General features: G+C 44.4%; 1 protein-coding gene across 4 annotated transcripts in view; it reads right to left on the minus strand.

Moving 5' to 3' along the window:
* The window catches only part of ADAMTS6 (ADAM metallopeptidase with thrombospondin type 1 motif 6), a 163040-nt gene extending 148824 nt beyond the window's left edge, over window positions 1-14216 (minus strand). For 3 of the 4 annotated variants that reach the window (XM_048503480.1, XM_048503479.1, XM_048503477.1), the window contains exon 1: window positions 13668-14216. In XM_048503480.1, coding sequence (XP_048359437.1) covers window positions 13668-13676 — 9 coding nt within the window. In that variant the 5' untranslated portion in view covers window positions 13677-14216. Of the gene's footprint in view, window positions 1-467; window positions 614-13667 lie in introns of those variants that run through there. The other variant, XM_048503478.1, reaches the window with a different exon arrangement.
* Between the last annotated feature and the right edge of the window lie 7149 nt (window positions 14217-21365).

Genomic DNA, 21365 nt, shown 5'->3' on the forward strand with positions numbered 1-21365 from the left:
CTGCAAGAATGTTCAGAAGAAAACATTCTTGCATTCACTCACTTGCATGCTTAAGTGAGTTTAAAGAAGACAGCCTTAAAACCATGTGAATTAAACTTGTGGAAGCATCTCTAGGGTTTCTGGTTAGTTTCCACTTCACAAAGTTTCTGCACTGCAGTTGCTACCACTACAAGCTGTATCAGACAGGACAAGTAGATAAGCATTTTAAGGTCTATATGTTTAAGCATAAACATAAGCATTTTATTGTCATTGTGCACGCACAATGAAATTTACAAGAAGCAGCAGAGATACAGGCAACATCCTTAACAGGCTTGTGGGGTGCAAGCTATCCTATTATATGAAAGGCTAGATTTGGTGGCAACAACTCACTTCCAGCCAATCACCACACAACCACGGCTTCAGGGCAGGGTTTACACCGAACAGAGTAAAAAACACAAACAAAACAACAGAATGAGGTGGTTACTCACTCTCTCATGCCCTGGCCCTTTTCCCCCACTGCTGAATAATTACAGTCACTGTATCATCTGCAGCTGTCTCAGGAGCAGCAGGTGTTGGCTACTCCCCAAGGGAGGCTCGTGACTGCTGGTGGCCGCAACTGCGCCATTAATTGCTACATGTTGATACAGGTGTCCAGGAAGAGGAGCAGGCATCCAGGGAATAGGAGGAGAACGAGGAAGAAGCTGGTGACACAGGGCTGAGGGGGGAGGAAAAGTAGGAGGGTTTGCCCCCCTTGGTGGGCACCACTAACCCCTGCATGCCAATTCATGCATCCAAGAAGGAGGAGGAGGACAAGGTCGGAGCTGGTGATACAGGGCCAAGGGGGGAAGAAAGGCAGGAGGTGTTGGCCCGCTCGGAGGCCACATGAATCCACCAACAGTTTTCTAGACCCCATTGTGTTTGTTCGCAAAACAGGCTTTACTGCTTGTTCATTTATATGTATGTTTGTATACATACATATAAATATGTGTATATAAAATACATATATTAAAATATTTATATTCCACATTTCTGAAAGATTCAAGGCAACCAACAAATTTTATATATGCAAAATACACAACAAAAGTGTTTAAAACAGCATCAACATTAAATATCACTCACCAACAATAAATTAATTTCAATTAAAATCTCAACAATGACTTCAACCGACTTCAGCAAAACTAAAATCATTGAGAGAGACCTTACACTTCTTAAAGATGGGCAATATAGGTACCTCCCCGCAAGCCTACACCAGAAGACCATTCTAAAGAACCGGTGCTGGAACAGAAGATCTAGAATGAATGGAGGAGAAACAAACAACCGTCATGTGTCCACTGACTAGAGGAGGGCAGTTCAAGCAGCAAAAAAATGTATCCATTCAGTTAAACAGAGTGAGGACTCAAGATACATATGTAAAATGCTTAGGGACTCTATGTGTGACCTTAGCTGCCAATCAATAGTAGGCTTAGTGGCAAAAATAAACAAGCATTTTGGGGAAGAAGGCTCTAGCCCACAAAAGCTTATGCTAACATACAAATAAAAACTTGCTGAAGTGCAACAAACTCCTGTTTATTCTGGGGCAATAGAGTAATATGGCTTTCCTTCTGGAATTTCAGTTAGTAAGATGGAAGCAGTACATCGAGGAAAAGTTAGAGGATCAGTGTTCTCATGGGCTTGACCTTGGAAAACTATGCAGGTCCAAACCTGGTGCTGATGGAAAGTGCTGTCAAGTTGCAATTAACCTATGGTGGTCTGCAGGGTTTTCAAGGCAAGAGATGTTCAGAGGTGGTTTACCATTGCCTGCCTCTGCATACCAGCCCTGGCCTTTCCTTGGTAGACTACAATTCAGGTACTAACCAGGGCTGACTCTGCTTAGCTTCTGAGATCAGGCTAGCCTGGGCCACCCAGGTCAAAATAGTTCAAGCCTAACATTTATTTATTTACAATATAAAGGCATAACTCTAATGAGGGTGTGCAAGTGAGACCCATCATATTTAATGATACACCTCACGGAGTAGCTCACATATGCTGGGGGCAGGAAAGGAACAGTTAAGAAAAGTGATGTACTGCTGCAAATATACAGTTGCCATATTAACAGTAATTCCACTCTCCTAGGCAGTAACAATGCTTTCCAAAGCAATCCTGCATCAGGCTCAACTTTAGTCAATCACATTCTACCCCTAACTTTTGTTAAATGGTTAACAGTGGATATTTTGAATGCCTGTTTAAATATATGCAAACACCAGTTTCCACAGCGAACAACTGGGCTTGATGTGCTGACAGTTAAAGAGAAATCCTGAACAGATAAAAACTTTTCTGGCAGCCAGAGTACGCACTTTCTAATCTCCCAGCATGTATTTATTGCTGTTTTTCAAAACCATATCTTGCATACTTTATTTAGGCAAATTCCTGTTGGTTGTTAGTAGCAGAAAATTGAGTTCAATGTTTAAAATTATACATTTCATAAAAACCCATACAGCCACAAATGTTATCAAAAATACTGCACATGAAGACTGGAGTATTTGCAATGACAAGTACATATTTAAACATTTTTAGGAGACAGCCACATAATAAATTGTTGGCCCCTGCATAGTATAGCAACTGTAATTTTGTTTTGTTTCTTTCAAAATGTTCGTCTCAAATATTTTGTGCTAATATACAACAGCTGCCTAAGACCTGAGAATCTGCATCTACTTATAGTCAAAACAAGGCAATGAAAATTTTAAAACAATACAAGTCAAATCATCCCAAAACACCAGTTCTATAAAGGAAGACGATTATTTCAAATTGAGCACACAAAAGTAATAATGCAGTGGAAACACAAAAAAAGGCAGGTGAGTGAATGATATTTATGGTGGATGAGGTCCCCCCCCCCTTTTTTTTGGCAAATTTTGTTTCCTTCACCTAAGTACCAGAACCAGGGAGAATAAAATTATAAAAACTCAAGACCACTTCATGATATGTTGCACAGTTAGCATATTGGACATGTGCAGTGCAATCCTATATAGAATTACACCCATTTCTCCGAAAATAAGACATCCCCTGAGAATAAGATGTAGTAGAGGTTTTGCTGAAGTGCTAAATATAAAACATCCCCTGAAAATAAGACGTAGCAAAGTTTTTGTTTGGAAGTATGCCCGTCGAACATTCCCTGAAAATAAGACATTCCCTGAAAATAAGACATAGCACATATTTGGGAGCAAAAATTAATGTAAGACACTGTCTTATTTTCGGAGAAACACAGTAAGTAAGAGTACCCAGTACTGCAGGCCTAAAATATATAAACAATCCCAGGCAAATTTATTTGGATGCAAATCTCACTGAACTCGATGGGACTTGCTTCCCACAGTAATAAGATAACAATGAACAATTTACCAATCTTACATATGAGATTGAGAGAATGGCTGGGTCAGTTTAAGGGGGGAAAGCTGGCTGAAGAAAACTACTGCAATTCCATATTATCTGTCCAGACAATTCAGGACAGCACAACAGGCAACCATCAGGATTACAAATATATAGATGGCCTGAAACGTGATGTGCAAGAGATCATAATGGCCCTATTATTCATTATAAAATGAAGACTATGCAAAATCACATTTGCAGAAAACAAAACAATTAGACGGGAGATCAGAATGAAGATTTCCTTTCTGAAGTCTGTACCTCAGGGTAACAAACCAGGAAGCCCTGAGAAGGAATTTATCAGGGAAGGGCAATACAAAAATCTATCAGTCATGATTTACTACAAGAAATTGGCACCTAGGACACCAACAGCTGAACAAAACTCCTGAATGATCAATAGGGAAGTACAACGGTTCTTGGCTATTACCAGCAGCAGAATCCACAAAAAGTGTAATATGTACCAAGGAGATGACTGCACCCAACCAAGATTTCTGCCTAGAAAGCACCTTAGAGCATTTGGGGCTGCCAAGACAGCTGAGTGCTAGAAGTGGCCAAGCTGATGAACATGCAGAAAAGTATTTGAAACTTTTATTTTTCCTTCACTTGAATTGATGCCCAGAGTGGGATTGTTTACTTTAATAATGGTGAATTTTACGTCAGCAATAGTGTCCCAGGAGATGTGTGTGTATGCATACAAAGTAAGCACATATTTCACACAGCTGACAATTGAATTTTATATACTGTTATATACTGTTATACCGATAGACAGCACAGGCGTGCTATCATGTGAGCTATCACGGCATCCATCGGGAACCACCAATGTAGTTAACTGGTTTAAATAAGATTCTGTTTTGATCGCCAGCATCACACTTAAATCAGACGTTCTTAAGCTAATGTAGAAACCATAACAGTAATTGAGTCCAAAGTGGATGATATCATACTTCCTGACACACTCTAACTCAGCAAATTTCATGCTGAAGTATCCCTTGGAAGTTAAAAAAAAAAGCTAATAGTGGTGATTTCTAGGGGCACCAACACAGCGACCTATGTGTGCAATAAATTGGGGATCACTAGATTAATAATGGTGTTCCTTGCAGAATCAAAAATAATATTCTCCAAAGATAACATCTCCCAAAGGAAAGCTCTAATATAACTATCTGGTTAGCTTAACACATGTCTATGGAACAATTTTTATAAGCACCCGTGCCAGTTTATTAAAATACCTATGAATGGTTGTTTTATGCTTGGGGGTGGACAGTATTTTGTTTCTGAGTGCTTAACATTTTTCATACCCTTCTGCATAAAATGTAGAAACGGGAACCATGTAAGTACCTGAGCTCTTTTGAGGAAAGGCAAGATAAAAAATGCACTAGATAGATTTTGTGTTCAGATCCCATGAACCGTCACTCATAACTATGAGTTCTCCAGATCAACAACACAAACCCTACAACTCTTTAGCTCATCAGCAAGACTAAACAAGTGAGGAGTACAAAATTAAAGTGTCCACATATGGGCTGAGAATTGCCCTCCATCAACACAGGAAGTACGTGGCAGAAGTAGTGAAAGACTACAATTATGTGTGATTATGTCATGGTCTGCAATTAAACACACTCTCAGGAGAGTAGGAATTAGATACTATTACATAATGCATACACACAAGCATGTTGACTCAGGGTTCTATAAGCAGTCTTAACTCTTAGCATTTCCCAACAATCCTATAAACAAAATGGGAAACATTCAGAAGTTGAAGACTGTGTGTCCTTCTCTGTAAGATCAGATGAAAGACAAATGTGCTTGCTGTTCTCCCACTATGACACCGTTGACTGTTGCCACATACCTTCAGTTACACAACCTCTACTACATCACTGCTGCTACCCCTCACTTGTTCAGAGGTGTATTTGCAAGTACAGTGTATTCAAAATAGTGCTGCACTATCATATTCAGGTTTTGATGTATTTCACGTGAGTAGTCATATTAGGGGGAAAGGTTCATACCTTTTACTTTCCAATAATTAATGCATTTTCTCTCAATTGTTGCTCTGGGTTCTTTTATTAATGTTCTGTCAGTGGTCTTTTAACTGCACAATCCCAATCAATCAAGCATACTGAAGTGAACATGATGACACACCAGCAACATGTAGCCAGATTTGACTATGTGGCAGTTCATTAAGGGGAAATAAAGTCTTCCCACTGAATAGAGTGCCAACAGGTTACCAGGCCAACGTACTGTTGGACTGTGTAATACTGGGGGCTTTACTACTGTAATTCAACAAAAATTATGTAGTCATGCATGGCTAGAAGAGGCAAAATAATTATTATGTCACCATCATCTACATTCTGCCTAACTAGAAAACTACAGAGGACTGAATCAGTGGAAGAGACCATTTATCTAATTTTTGCAGCAATATGGATATGTTACTTTTCTTCCTCTTCTCTCCAGCCCACTTCCTCCCCCCCATGGCCATTTCTGCTCTTGAAACGACATGGGGGGGGGGAGGTGAGAAGAGGCATATCAGGGGGATAATGGCACCCAGAAACAACACCTGCTTTGGGAGCCCCTCTTCCCAGCAGAGGCCTGGGAGGGAAGGAGGCAGCTCGTACGGGAGCCACAAAGACATTGCCAGCTCCTGGCAGTAGCAGGCTTAGGGACACCTCGGATGGGCCCAGGTGCTCGCCAGCCAGCCGGGAAGCCAGCCAGCCACCCATCCCCACCCTGCATTTGCTGCTGCCAGCACCCGGCGGCTCTCTCCATAAAGGTAGCAGCAACTGTGGCCGCCAGCAGGCCCCCAGTAGGTCCTAAGCTGATGAGCATGGCCAGGGCACAGAAAGAGTCGCTGGGCACCAGCCAGGTCCTTGCGGCCGCTTCTTCTGTAGTGTCGGGGCCACGCTCGCCAGCTTCGGGTCCGCTGTGTACCTGCTGGTGACTGTGGCTGCTGTTGCCTTACAGAGATAGCCACTGGGCACCGGCAGCAGCAACTGTGGGGGGGGTCGTTGGCTGACTCCCCGACTCAACAAGCACAGCCCCAGCATAGAGAGAGCCACCGGGCACCGTACCACAGGAGAAGCTGGGCTCAGGGTGCCTGGCAGCTCTCACCATGCCGGGGCTGCACTCGCTGGCTTCAGCCCTGCCTCCCTGCAACACACTGGCATAATGCCCATTGGGCAAGGTGGGCAGCTGCCCAGGGCATCACCTTGTGGGGGGCATCAAAATGCCGGGTTCGTTTTGGGGTACTTTTAGTGGTTTTGCATTTTTTGGCCTGCAGGGGGTGCAGTTTTTAGGCTAGCAGCACCAAAGTTTCAGCGTATCATCAGGAGACTGATCTTATGCTACCCCCCAAGTTTGGTGAGGTTTGGTTCAGGGAGTCCAAAGTTATGGACTCCCAAAGGGGAATAACCTATCCCCGATTCTTTTCCAATGGGAGCTAATAGGAGATGGGGGCTACAGTTTTGAGGGTCCATAACTTTGGCCCCCCTGAACCAAACTGCACCAAACTTGGGGGGTATCATTAGGGCAGTCTCCTGATGAGACCCTGAAAGTTTTGAGACTGTGCCTTCAGAAATGTGCCCCCCACAGCCTGCAACCCCCATTGACAGCAATGCAGAAAACTCAATGCAGAACAAAGATTCTTGGGCAAATTTCTAGGATGTTCCTGCAGGGGATGCATTTTTTTGATGTATCGGCACCAAAATTTCAGGGTATCATCTGGAGATGATGGCACCCCCCAAGTTTGGTGCAGTTTGGTTTAGGGAGTCCAAAGTTATGGACCCTCAAAACTGTAGCCCCCATCTCCTATTAGCTCCCATTGGAAGCTAATGGGAGATAAGGACACCCCCTTTGGGAGGAGATCCATAACTTTGGACTCATTGAATTAAACACCTCTAGCTATGAAAATTAACGCATAAGGACAGTCTCCTGATGATATGCTGAAATATTGGTGCTGATATGTCTAAAAAGGCACCCCCTGCAGGCACCAATGTCCTGGTGCAAAAAAAATTTGGTCGTGGTGGAGTGGCCACCCATGGGGGGGGGGGCATCCAACTCAGGTTTTGCCCAGGGCTACAGTTTGCCCAGGGCTGCCTCATTACACCCCTGCTGCAACAGGAAGAGGATGAAGACCAGGCAGGCAGGGAGGTAGCCAAGGGCACCATTCAGGCCCACAGAAGCCTCCCCCCCCCTCATACTCCATCGGCGGTGGCTGGCCACTTCCCTACCTGCCTGGTCTTTGGCTTCTTCCTGTTGCAGGGCCGGGCCGAGGGGAGGGGCTTCTGTCGGTCTGCGTGGCACCCCTCAGCCCGGCCCAGTAACAGGAAGAGGCCGAAGACCAGGGAGGCAGACGAGGGGCACCAGGCAGGCCTGCAGAAGCCCCCCCTTAAACTCTATCAACCTCCCTACCTGCCTGGTCTTCAGAGTCTTCCTGTTGCAAGGTCAAGAAGCACCTGGCAGGCTCGCAGAAACCTTCAGTCTGTGGGGGGCGATGCCCCTGGGGGTGAGGAGAGATAAGAATGCCTCAGCCTGTTGATCCTGATTGGGTCCTTGCACCATTTTTAAATCCCTTTATAATGGCAACAGCATCCACATTTCAGACCCATGGATGCTGTCAGATGTAGCTTGGCCCTGAGTATACCTAAATTAACGAACAAGTGTCAACAGCTATCAAATTTTGGACTTTTACATGCCACCAAACATTGTATTTGGAATCAAATACAAATTTTACTTCACATAGCTTCCACATTTTAGGTTGTTCTTTTTTGACTGAAAGCCTTGTTAGAGAAATGTCTGGGTAAAATACAAACAAACAAAAAAGGCAGAAGTTATAAAGACCATGAGCAAGATTTTCTAGAAATAAGACTTCATCTTAGTTCATCTGCTATTTGCCCCAACTAGGCTTACGTTCTACAATTCTAGAGTATTCTAAAAGAACCCAACTTTTATGTATACTCAAAACCAGAATTGTTCAAATTAAATCTATAATTAATATTGCACAAAATTTGTATTTAACTTGGCACAGAACATACGTATTACCTATATGAAAATAAGTTGCTGAAGATACTATGCCTTCTTAAGCTCTAGAACTGATATGACTGCTCTGCTTCTGCTAAGTACTAACAGTCCAATCCACCCCCCAATGAAAAAGAAAGGGCTTGGATTTAATTAAATTCAGCCCCCCTCATGTCAGTCTACATAGGCAAAAAAACTATTTCATTTTAACTGGCTTTCAGATCAAGATGAAAGCAATGATTGAATGACTTCAGCATCTGAAAGCTTAGGTTAGATTTTTAACCCTGCAAGTTTTACAACTAATAACACTTGATCCTGTAGCACTTAGTCCCATTCACAATTCAGTTTGCCCAACTTAGCGGCAGAGACTGCAATGTGTGGTACTGTTAAAAGCATCCAAACAGAAATTCATTAAAGACAAGCCACGGTCCAGTGTGCTTTATGTGCTAGCTTATGACAATCCTATGAATTACCCCCAAAACGTCTGATCATCAATAGCCTTGCTCAGGTTTTGCAAACTGACGGCTATTCCTGTCTTTACTAAGTCAATCCATCTGTGCCTAAAACCTCTGTAAATCAGTGAGACTTAAATTAGTCAAGACTAGTCTTGATCCCATAGATTTCAGCATGGCTTAAGAGATGCAACTGCTTTTCTCTGGACCGGGGCCATGGTTTTTAGATTCAAAATACAGTGCAAATGGCATTTCAGGTGACTGTGCATACAATGAAAATCTATTAAAGTTCTTTGTATGCACACATGTTCTTATTCTGCAAGATATTAGAATAGTCACCTGGGAAGTATGGAAATTCTAGCAAGTCACAGGATATTATTTTGCAAGCAGGTGGCACAATTTTGACTAAATGAAAGTTGCAGGTGTTTAGTTGGGTTTATCAGTGTTTTCTTTCATAGATTTTAATACCAGAAGGAACCACTGTATTGCTTCACAGTCTGGCTCTCTTCATCAAACGAGTCCCAGGATTATATCCAGTTATCAGCAGGCCTAATTTATTTTTTATTGAACAAGTGTTTTGGCATGTATAATATGTTTTTATGTGCAGGCCCAAGTGTAAAATGTATGTATTGGATAACTGCTTATGAAGTTTCTTCTACAGAAAGGCAACTTCTACAGGAAGTTTCTTCTACAGAAAGGTAACTATAAAACATGAATATTTCATTTTTCAAATTATATATGCTCATTTTGCATCTGGACCCCACCGTCCTCCTTCAAAAAGCCTTCCTCCAACTTAAATGGTTCTTCTTCCAACAGAAGAACCACTTAATTTAAACGAAGGCTCTTTAAATCGGAGGAAGGCTTCAAACTTGAGCCAAAAGGAAAGGTGGAACATAAATATTTTAATAAACAAACAAACTTCAGTCAGTGGAACAATAGGGGAGGGGTACGATTCCCCAAAAGATCTGCCTCCAGTGAAGTCTCCATTTGAGTATAAAAACAAGCTGAACTATACAAAGCCTTTTGCAGATATTTTGCAACTCCTCCTGAATGCTTTCATATATTTTTTTACAAATTACCCCCCCAAAAAAATGTTCTTTAATGAGAGCACCACTTGGAATTCCTTTAGATATTCTTATGAAAGCATAGACCTATATGCAAACCAAACCCCAAGCTTGTTTGTGAACTAAGCCCAAAGCAACTGAAGCACTTCATACAGTTAAAATACAATATATTCTTTCTATATTTCTATGACATTTAAAACACAATTCTGTCCCTCAGTGACTGATGGCACAAGCAGTATTTGAGGACAGCTACTACATTCTGTGTGAAATTACCAGGAGTGTGGACAGCTCCATCTGCCTGTCTCTAAAAAGCGAAGGGGACGTCTTCTTGATACATCTCCTAGGCAGCACAGGCTAATGATTTAAGGGGCTGTGACTCTGCAAATTGGGTTAAAGGGCACCAGCAATGGTTCAGCCCATGCCCTTTCCAAAGGTCTATTACAGTGCTCAGCAACACTCAAAGCTAGGACTTCCCCCTGGGCTGAAGCAGCCATGTTCGTAGGCACAACCAATCCCTAGAGCTGAAGCCAGGAGACAGAGTTTCCAGTGCACCTGGTGGACCTGATGTTATGGTCCAAAAGAGTTGTGAAGTATCACACCAGGTCAGGATCTCAGCACTATACCATTTTTAGGCTATCTGCAAATATATGCTGTGAGGGGGGGGGGGGGACGGTATCGAAGGCCAGTAGTTCTCGGGGACTCATTTTTTAACACACATGTAAATCCAATCGTCATGTGCCTAATGGAAAAAGCCTCCCTGGAATAGTAAAACATAGGTGAAGAAAGCAGGCGATAAACGATGCACAGGGGAGTTCTGTAGAGGTGCAGGTGATTGGTTTAGCAGCCTTTTCCTGACTAGCACAAACCTGCCTTTCTTCTCCCTCAATATGCTACAATTAAAATGCTATAAATATATTAGCAGCGGCGAGGACATGATATAGTTACACTGACATTCACCTCAGTTTCCTTCTGCAGAGGATAGCTATTTTAGAGAGCTTACAAATGACTGAGGCCATGTAGAGGGGTTGTGGTGCTTCTTGTTCTTTCTGAAGTTCAGGGAAACTTTGGCAGGCTGCAGAAGATGTTCCAGTGCTTAATTTCTTTCTCTTTTTTTAATTCAAAAACGGATGCCGGAGCCAAGCCATCCTGTGAATCATAGAATCTGGCCTTGGAAGCTCCACTTTTTAATCAACAGTCCTAAATGCAGGTGGGGATGTCGGTTGAGGCAGCTCAACAGTGAGCAAAAGACACTCTACACATGGGCAGAAACACTCTTCTTAGTGATTACGCTGCGGGCCTCTGCCCTAGTATGGACAGCAGAGTGCTGTCCCCAAATTAAATCATTTTCCTTTCAAGAGCCCCAACTCACCTCTGGGAGCTACTTCAGTAATGCCAACAGGTAGCAGCTTCTGCCCAGGCGTTCCCTCTGTCTCTCCAGCCCCACTCCCCGGAGCCCTGGCAACGGGGTAACGCCCCGTGGCTCAGCCACCACCACTGGCCTTGGGACTCTCTCCAAAGGCAGCAAGACAAGGTGGCTGATGGCTTTCCGGCGGCCGCTCTTTTTCAATGAGCCTCATTCTCCAATGCAATCATCCATCTCCTTGCGCAAAGTTTGCTCAGACATTACTAGCCCTTGCGGTAGCACCTGTGGCTCGCTAATAGCCTGGCGCTAAGCCGCAGTAAAACTCCTGCAAACACATCCGCTGCTGGGGACGGGGATGGAAATGGGGATGGATGGGGGTGGGGAGAGTAACAGGCTGGGCGTTATCTCTGGAACCAAAGGGGTGAGGGTCGAGGCTGGCTGTGCAGCTGCTCAAGAACTGCCTTGCTTGATGAATGCCAAGCATCAAGACCCATTTCCTCTCCTGATGGGTCATGTCTGCAGTTCAGGAGCAGCCTTCAGGTTAAGATACACATGGCTGTCTGGCAGCTACGCCTTTGGGTAAGAGGCAAATATATTCTTTGGCGTGCGCTCCCAGTTGCATATTGACAGAGGAGAGAATGACCCATTTCCCCACCCCACCCCGCACCCCTGCCCGCTGTTCGCTCTGGCTCCTGGCTGCTCACATGCAAGTCACAGAACCTGGCAAAGAGCTTGGCCAGAAAGAGCTTGAATGGGCAGTGATCGCTGGGGCTAGGAGAGGTTGCTAAGGCAGTTGCACAGGCAGAGGCCAACGAGGGGGTGTGCGTGCAAATCAATCCGAAATCAAATCGCAGGTACTGGCTTTAAGCCCCCCACCCCTCCCCTCCCCCCCACACACACTCCACACCGGATAAAGGTTGTCTGAGTATTCCTCACCTCTCCCACAAGCTCCCCTCGTTAAAAAAGACTGAGGTCTTGTGTAGATGGCTTGTTAATTTCAGACAAAAAAATAGCAGGGCAAACACAAAAGGGGGGGGGGGATCCCAGCCCAAACTTATCCTGGTGAGGCACAGTTCCAGCACCAAATTCAATGGGGACCGCTTCCAAGTTGTGTGTGCGTAGGGCTGCAGCCTTTACAAGAAACAAAACACGGATGAAACAGCTGCTACCGTTCGCTTTTGTGTGCTAACACAACTCGCCAGATCAGTTGCCACCTAGGTGGTGCAGGCGGGGAGGGGGGAGGGCAGGAACGCTGAAGTTATCTGTAAAGTTTTGCACCGCCCTCTCCCCCTCCCTCCCGCCCCGGTTAACTTTCTAAAGGATCAGCTGTCATTTTTATTGCTAAAAGTCCAGACTAGGGGTTTTTTTTTTTTAAGAAGTTAAACCAACTCCCCTTGAGCGCACAAACCAACTTCTGAGCACAAAAGAACGTTTTACATTTACCCCTTGGAGAGAACTCCAAAGAACAAAAGCCCCCCCCCCCCCCCCCCCCCCCCCCCCCCGCAAACCCGCCGCTGGAGGGGAAGAGCCTGGAGCTGTTCTGGTGGAGCTGATCCTCAAGTTAACATTCAGCAGTCCATTTCCAGACAGCAGCGCTAAATCTATTTGGATAAAACGCGTGTGACCCAGACACTTGGCATGCGGCCCAAACGCGTTGCAAAGGCAGTCCAAATAAAAACAAGAGTCTGAGACTGACTCTCTCGCTCTCTCTTTCCCCCCTCCTTGTACAACAATGAAAGAAATTAGCAAAGACAAGAGACTGGACACACACATGAGCAGAGGGGACAATTCCAGCTACTATTCTACCCTCCATCCGCACATCTTTGCCCCCCCCCTTCCCCAAAATCCCTTTGAACGCCATCCAGACACACACCGCTTCAATAAGCTCCAAGAGGGCTATGAGTCTCGCAAATCCCCCAGCGTCTGGGAGTAAATCAAAGCTACTCTCCACCATCTCTCCCATTAGCCTCTTAACAGCTTAATGCCTCTCTCCTTTAGCCGAGCATCCAAGCTCTAACGATCACATCAATGTTACTCTTGAGTCCACTGCACGCACACACACACAAATATGCACTTGTCTCTCCATTTATACAGGCACCGACTTGACATCATCAAATGAGGGGCTCTTAATGTTAGAAGCAAAAAAAGTTTCACATTCTTTCGCCAACCACTGAAAAGTTTTGCCCTCGAGACCACACTTAATAAAGAAAGCATCTTTGCCATAGAAAATCCTCGCACCCCCCAGTCTTTCGCACCCCCGCCGCTTAATCCCCAAAGCTCGGAGGTTTCTCTGTGTAATTCAAAAGCCATTTCGCCTAGTGCAGTATAAACCACCCCCAACTCCCCATCTGAACGCCCCATTAAGCGGGAGACAAGAAAATCATAAGGCAAAGAGTCCGTGAAGTCTTTCCTTACCGTTTGCATCTTCAATTTCTCTGATATAAAAGTGAGTTTCAAACAATAGGAATTGCACTTGGAGAGTTCCCGTATTCCTCTCCGATTTCCCCCGCCTGGCAAGCCACGCCAGAGCTATATGCTACAGCAGAAACGAAATCCTCTAGGCTTTCTAAAAAGGGAGAGCTTGGAAAACGGACCGACTTGGCAGAAAAAGGGATGCCATCAATTCATCCAGGCTACCTTTCACCCTGCATATTTTGTCTTTTACAACCGGGGGGGGGGGGGGGGGAGACAGAAAGAGAGAGAGAGAAAGAAAAGGGGAAGAAAGGAAATAGAGAGAGGAGGAAAAGGTCTTGATTTGGGGTTGGGGGTTCTCTTCTTGGCCACCCCTTTCAATGCAAGGCTATCATGTGAATACCATCAGAAGGAGAGGAGGAAGGAAGGAGGGGGAGAGAGAGCAGGAAGGACTGGGGAGAAAGTTTTCTTGAAGTAGCTCAAGATCTCTTCTCGCTACCGGCCTCCAGCCAACTTTGGAGCTGCTGCAGCAGCGGACTATTTTGGCCTGGGAGGTTGTGCACACTGACGTCAGTCTGCAAATGTGCCTCTGGCGCCCCGGACTCTGCTGCGCATGTCGGGACCATCACGTGGAGGGGGAGGGGGACGCGGAGGTACAATCAGGGTAACAATCGAGGGGGTGAAAGAAAGTCCTCTGGGGTGGCCAGACGATGCGACTTCTTGCCTCGCTTCACTTTTGGAGGGGTGTGTGTAAATGCATAGGAGAGACCTCACGTCTCGCCCTCCCCTTACCTCGTGCACTTACTCTGTCTGCAACCCGACGCGCTCCTTCAGCTGCTCTGCCGAGATGCGTGAACGGAGAGTGGGCTTCCGACGAGCGGATGTTGCTGGGCAAAACCTCCGCTGCTTGGGGACGTAAAGAACCGCTGGAAACGCGCCACTTTGGGGTTCAGACGGCTGGCATCCGTTGAAGCTAGGAAGGGAGAAGGGAGGAAAAGAAGAGCGCAGAAGTCCCCCCCCCCCCCGCTCTGGGGTCTATTCCTGCTAATCCTACTTCGGTGCAAATTTAGTCGTACCTGCGGGTTTTATTATTATTATTATTTATTACAGTCAAAGACCAGAACAAAAACGTATACAGTAATTAAAATGTTCACATTTTAAAAGTTGCATGGATATTAAAATAGCAAATATGGTTAATTGAGTTAATACAGAGGGACAAAAGACCTATAAAACCTGGGGACCCTGTCTAAGGCTCATGATCTAACAGTAGAAGGGAAATATACGATCCCTTGGATCTACCAGGGCGTTTAGGGAGTAAGGAAATATCTAAGAATGACATAAAAGGGAAACCTGCGGATTTTAAGCAAATAGTTCCAAAGGTCGGGACCCTGCGGGAAAAAACATAAAAGACGAGACAGGGAGATGCCCCCAGTCCTGTGTCCTTTGCCCTTTAATGCGGTGGCCACGAAGATTTGTAACGGAACGTGGGAACTAGTAGTAAGCTTGCGGGGGTGGGGGGTGGGGTGCTGCTATGCTGCCTCTTAGGTTTCAGTCACACAACCCCCATTCCGTGGAATTTGTTTGCATGATAAAGATCTTTCATCAGAAGATCTGAGAGCAAAACAGCTTTGCTCCCTCCTCCCCTCTTTTCTTCCTGCACACTGAACTGACCTTTTGCTCTTGTGTGTGTGTGTGTGTGTGTGTGTGTGTTAGTGAGAGAAGGAGAAAGGCGTCTCTCCAGGTATATTATTTCCAGATGGAGATAAGAAACGGGTTAGTTTCTGAAATAGTAGCCGGTTAGGGTTGCCAGGACTCTGGTGACCACCTAAAGGGGTTGGGGTGGCCAAAACCTAATTGGGAAATTCTGGCGATTTGGTTGCGGAGCCTGGGGAGGACAGAGACATCAATAGGTACAGTGCCAGAGAGTCCACCCTCCAAAGCATCTGTTTTCTCACTGTAGTCTGGAAATGAGCTGTAATTCTGGGAATCCCCATCTCCTACCTGGAGGTTGGCATTCCTATAGCTGGCACAATTGCTAGGCTGCAGAAGTTTCTCACAGTTTCAGTGAATATTATTAATTGCCTCATGACAAGCGTTTTGTGAAGGCTGAGTATTGACCGAAGTTCAGTTACAGACACACACATCCCAGTATGGAACAGTTTTACCCGTTCCACCCTGCTCTTTTTCCCAGTCACTTTACAACCATCCACTTTAGCTTTATTCATGATGGCACAAATCCAAGCAGCACCCAGAGGCCGGAGGGAAAACCAGAGATCAATAGTGTCCTCAAGGCATGGAGAGCCAAACCCAGCCACAGTCTTTATGTGGGAAAGAAAACAGGTGCTACGGAAGGATTTAGAGGCATGAAAGCCTCCCCACACCCGCCCACATGAACAACTGACAGCTCAATTTTTGATTGGTGAAAAAAAAGGGGGGGGGGCGAAAACTACTTCCTAAAGCTCCACCACTCTAAGGTTTCAGATTTCTGTTAACATTACATCCCATAACCCATTATTAGTTGTTGTTGCTTTCCAACCAACGCCGGAGGTAGTAGGTGTAAACCTTGTGGTGTATCCATGACCACTTGGCCAGAATAAACATTCAGAATAGAAAGATCCAAGAGAGCAACTATGCCAATTCAGAATGGATCATTAAGGAGGCCATCAGAGGAGAGCGTCTCCATCATGTCTCAGTTAAGTTCTGGCTTCATACCCGCTGAACTGTCTTGTTGGCACGCTTCACCTGGGAGAAACTCATTAGATTTGGACAGATCTAGCAGAACAGAGATCCTTACGCAGAAATGCTTCCAACAGTTCCAAGGTTAACTTTCACAACCTAGCATGTATTTAGGAAAGAAATGTTAGGGGATCTTGTGATGGTACGTATCTATTATGTAAAACATAACCTACCCAAAGATTTAGAAGCAGCAACAGTCAGGAACGGAGCTGCGCTGTGAAAATGTGTCCCTAAGCAGAGAGGAATCTTTCAATTTACAGATACTCAGCCAGCCTGCCTTCCTGGCTGGAATTGCTTATGCAAAGAGCGCCATCCTGCGGAAAGCTGTAGTAAATTGGAACGAACACAAGAATGAGCAAGATTAATTTATCTTGTCTGGACTATTGCTTCACTTGTGTATACCTCGAGTACAATTGTGTATATACTGTCTTTTTCTGTGTGTGGTTTTTTTTTGTTATAACTAGTGTTCTCAGCCGATTTATTAAAAAGTTACAAGACTGACTAAAATGTCAGAAATTAGTTGGCAAGGTTTCAAGGCCCTCCTCTGCTTCTCTTGGGACTGAATGTTAAACACACTGATAAAAGTATAAGTAAATGTGGAGGAGGAGAGATAAAAAGATGTCTTGGACAAAATGGAAAGGCCCCTTCCATGATTATTGATTTCAAATCAAACAGAGCATTCAAAATGTTGAACAGTTTTAACTTCAGTTAATCCATTTCAAGGTACATTAATATACCAATTTGACCATGTTAGTGGACTCGGACATAATGTCAACTCTCCTTCTGAAAATATGAAACCCAGCAGCTATTCAGATCTATCTGGAAATAATTGGGATGAATGGGTCTTTTGTAAGTTAGAGGGCAGATGTACAGGGGAAAAAATCCAGTGACCATTTATATTAGTAAAGATTGAGATTACCTTTAGGTGGGATGTCGGGTATAGGGTTGTGTTACCAGACTGAGCCGTTGAGGGCCTGTTTTAGTGCAACAGGGCCTCTACACAATCTGCCAACCCTTGGGGTTCCTAGCAATACTGTGCCAAAATGAGGAGCCCGTTCTCTGCATTGGCTAGTGTACCCACAAGGACATAGTAAAAGCTTGTCTGACTTGCTCTCGCCCACACCTGCATTGCAAAATATCTGCCTCACACTCTTTCTAAATATATTTCAAGAGAACACTATGCCCCTGCATTGGAAAGTGTTCCCATCTCCAGCCCTAGACTATCCACCCTGTGTAGACAAAGGACTTGTTAATGGATTTGCCCCAAGTGTTCCCGCCAGTATTGTATTAACCCAATACTTCTTCCTCTGACTAATCTCTCTCTAATGACCACTTTATTTACCTTGCCATTGTTTTATAGTTATGATTGACTCAGCACTCAGCCCACCTGCAAACACTCCCATCTTAGCCCATCAGGCTAAGCACTCAAACCATTAGACTAATGACTATTTAAAGTTGATGTCTGCCTCTTGTCTTTCCCCAGAAAGGCAGGATTCCCCTTTGTTCTGGGCAATTAAGGGTCATTCTGCATAACCCTGAGGGGCCCTTTTTTTCCTATAAAAAGCCACCTCTCCCAGTGGCCCTTGTTCACTGGAAACTTCTGGAAACTTCTCTGTCTGTTGATACTGTCCCCAATGCGTTGATCTTTCTTCTACCAGAGCTAAGCATGAGTCGCTCAGCTCTGTTCATCAGACCTTTCCACTCCAAGATCAAGTGACTATAACCCTGACTCCCCTAATTCCCATCATCTATTCCAAACCTATCCTATCAACACTGCTTATATCCTAGGACCATGTGTGTTCTGCTGCTTTGATTATTGCATGCTTGAATACCCCTATTATCCCTAAATAAAACTGGTAAACATTATTTGCTCAGCTACAGATTTTTTTTTCAAAAACTGACCAATAAAGAACCTGAGCATGCTGGACCTTTTACTAAGCCAAGAGTCTGCTCTCGCTAACACCCCCCCCCCCAAGGGACAGACTCCCACCATTTTGGGTAGCAGTTACCAACTCTGGATTGAGCCATTCCTGGATATTTGGAGGTAGAGGCTGGGAAGGACTGTATTTGGGGAAGAGACCTCAGTAGGGATATGCCGTAGAGACCACCCTTCTAAGCTGCCATTTTCTCTAGGAATAATGGTATTTGTAGTCTGGAGATAAGTTTGGCAAGCACAGGTATCTTAGTCTGTAGTTTTTTTGTGCATGTGCAAACTTATTAAGGTTGTCTATTAAGTCATAGAACAGTGGTTCTCAACCTGGGGGTCGAACGACCCTTTCACAGGGGTCACCTAAGACTCTGCATCAGTGTTCTCCATCTGTAAAATGGATAAATGTAAGGGTTGGGGGTCACCACAACACGAGGAACTGTATTAAAGGGTCGCGGCATTAGGAAGGTTGAGAACCACTGTCATAGAAGTATTCTTTTGAATTTGGAAAGACAAGGGCGGGATGCTTGACTTTGTCACATCCACAGTTTTTGCCCTTTGCTCCTCCCCTTCATCTCTTCTCCCTACAGGATACAAAATGAGTGTGCTGAATGTATTATTCGTCACCATTCTGTGCCTAATGCCATTGAGAAAGGCATCTCAGATAAGAAAAGCCAATATATATAACTTAGTTTCATGTTCTATTAAAATCACAGAAGCCCTGCCATAAATGATGTTATCTTTGAAGAAACTGTTAGTTTATTTTCTTCTTCGCTTCTTCCCAAACATGGTGCATTAAAAAAAATTAAAAAAACAAAGCACACTGATAAAAAAATCAACTATCCCAATTAAATAAACAGTCTTCTTAGCCCTAGACTTTTATTGCGACCACAGATTCTCCTGGAAAGTATCCAGACAATGGCTTTGGTGGATCTCTAATTAGGGAAAGGAAATTCCGCAACTGCAGGGTAGTCACACAGGGCACCTCTCGATGTATTTAGATTTGGCTCATAGATGGCACAATCAAAGAGGTGATCTTAGTTATCTTAAAAGTTGTGGTGGTACAAAGGAGAGAAATGTTTAGCAACAAGTAGAAAAGCTGTGTGACTGAAAGACTCCAGCTGTGCTTTTGTATGCCAAAACTTGACCATGTAAGGAATTAGTTATCTGCTCCAGAAGCAAAGAGTGGTTCTGGAAGGAACAACCAGTGTGCTCCAAATCAGGATTCATGTCAAATGTCAACAACAACAAATGTCAGCACTGTGATCAAAGAAGGAGAAGAAATGCAAGAGGGGTGTAGAAATAGCCTTGGAAGCAATCTCTGACAGTGACTCATGACAGCCTGTAGTCAGGAAATGGATGGTGCAGTTTTATACAGAGATATTCTAATCAATTGATTAGACTGAAGTAATTCACATAGGTTTCCTCTGAAGGTTTCCTGGGCAAATAATAACATTGATTTAATTGAGAAATAAGCACTGACTAAGCAAAACTCAGATTTCCCTAGTATACAGGCAAAAATGTTACTACCACTGTACTGACCCCCTTGCCTCCAAAATGTTAAATTCCCAAGTACTCAAGGCAGAAAACCAATGAATATCTGTACTATAAAAAGGCACAGGAATAATGGGGAAAATGAGTATAACACAGCAAAAAATTATGGCTTATTGGTAGATCATCTGCTTTTCATGCAGTAGATCCCACGTTGCATCACTTGTTAAAAGTATCTACTGGCATATTTTGTGGAGGGCCTCAGGAGACCCTGGAGAGCCACAGCCAGTCATAGTATTCAATATCAGTCTCGATAGAACAGTGTTCTGAGTCAGTACAAACCAGCTACATATGTATGTGTGTATATATAACTAGCTTCAAGTCAATCTTCTTCCAAGAAAGAGTGATCATATCCTCAGAAAGTTAAATGGATAAAAACTGTTTGGGCATCTCAAACTATAAACTAGATTTAGCTACTGCTCTTAAAATTATTAAGTGTGTCAATAAGTTATTGCAATCAACTTTTTTTCACAGCTTAATGAAAATTTAATGAGATTTGCAGAGATTTTGCTAAAATGTCTGCATTATATAAAGTTGCTGGAAGACAGCATGTTTTTCAAGGTGTTAAATGATTGGAAGGGGGCTGGCAATCTATTTTTAAATAGCTCAACTAAACCATCCTGCTTCTCAATTTATTATAAAAGATTCTAGCAGTGTGGTCCTAAGTAGTCATTCCATTCAATGGATTTTAGAAAGACTTGACTCTGTTTAGGATTGCACTGTAGGTTGGCTATGGCTGCAGACTCTTTCCTTGCTGAAAAATACTCATTTTCCCCATGAAATAAACCTTCATTTATCACAGGTCGCCCTCCAGGCATTGGTGTAATGAAACAGGGCCAGGAGCAAAGTGTAGTCAAACAGTTGGTCAAACCAAAGAGACAGAGAGAAAGTCGAAGCCAGAGGGTTTTCCTAGAGAGTATTCAAACAATCCAAGGTCACAGCCAGTCCAGGGTCAGGCAAAGCAGGCAAGTCTGCATTGCAAGGGAGCATGAGCACATGCTACTTCCTCAGAGGCAGTGAACTCTCAGCTTTTGCTGAGAGCTGGCTGCTGCAGGGGTGATCAGGATAATCAGCTGAGCTGAGTGCTGGCAGCTGTCATCTGATTATCCTTAGATTTTTCCTGAGTGCTGGCAGCTGTCATCCGATTATCCTCAGATTATTCTTAGATCTATTTTGCATTTCTTCTTGCACACACCTGTACCTCCTTCCTAATGCCAGGGGGAAGTCTGGTGGAGTGGGAACATCTGCTGGCTCTGAGAGTCCAGAGCAGGGCCAGAGCGACGGGGAATAGTGCCTGGGGCTCACGTGCACCCTGCGCCCCTGCCACGTTCCTGCCCACCCCCACCATGCCCCAGCATGACCCTGCCATGCACTGGCGTGCACCCGGTGCATCGTACACCCCCCTATCCCCTTGAGGCTACGCCACTGGTCCAGAGTCAGGAGGGGTGAGAGGCATCAGATCACCAAGATCTAAGCTGTTTGTCTCG

The sequence above is a fragment of the Sphaerodactylus townsendi genome, linkage group LG07 (assembly GCF_021028975.2).
Source record: "Sphaerodactylus townsendi isolate TG3544 linkage group LG07, MPM_Stown_v2.3, whole genome shotgun sequence".
In the NCBI taxonomy this organism is placed as follows: Eukaryota; Metazoa; Chordata; class Lepidosauria; order Squamata; family Sphaerodactylidae; genus Sphaerodactylus; species Sphaerodactylus townsendi.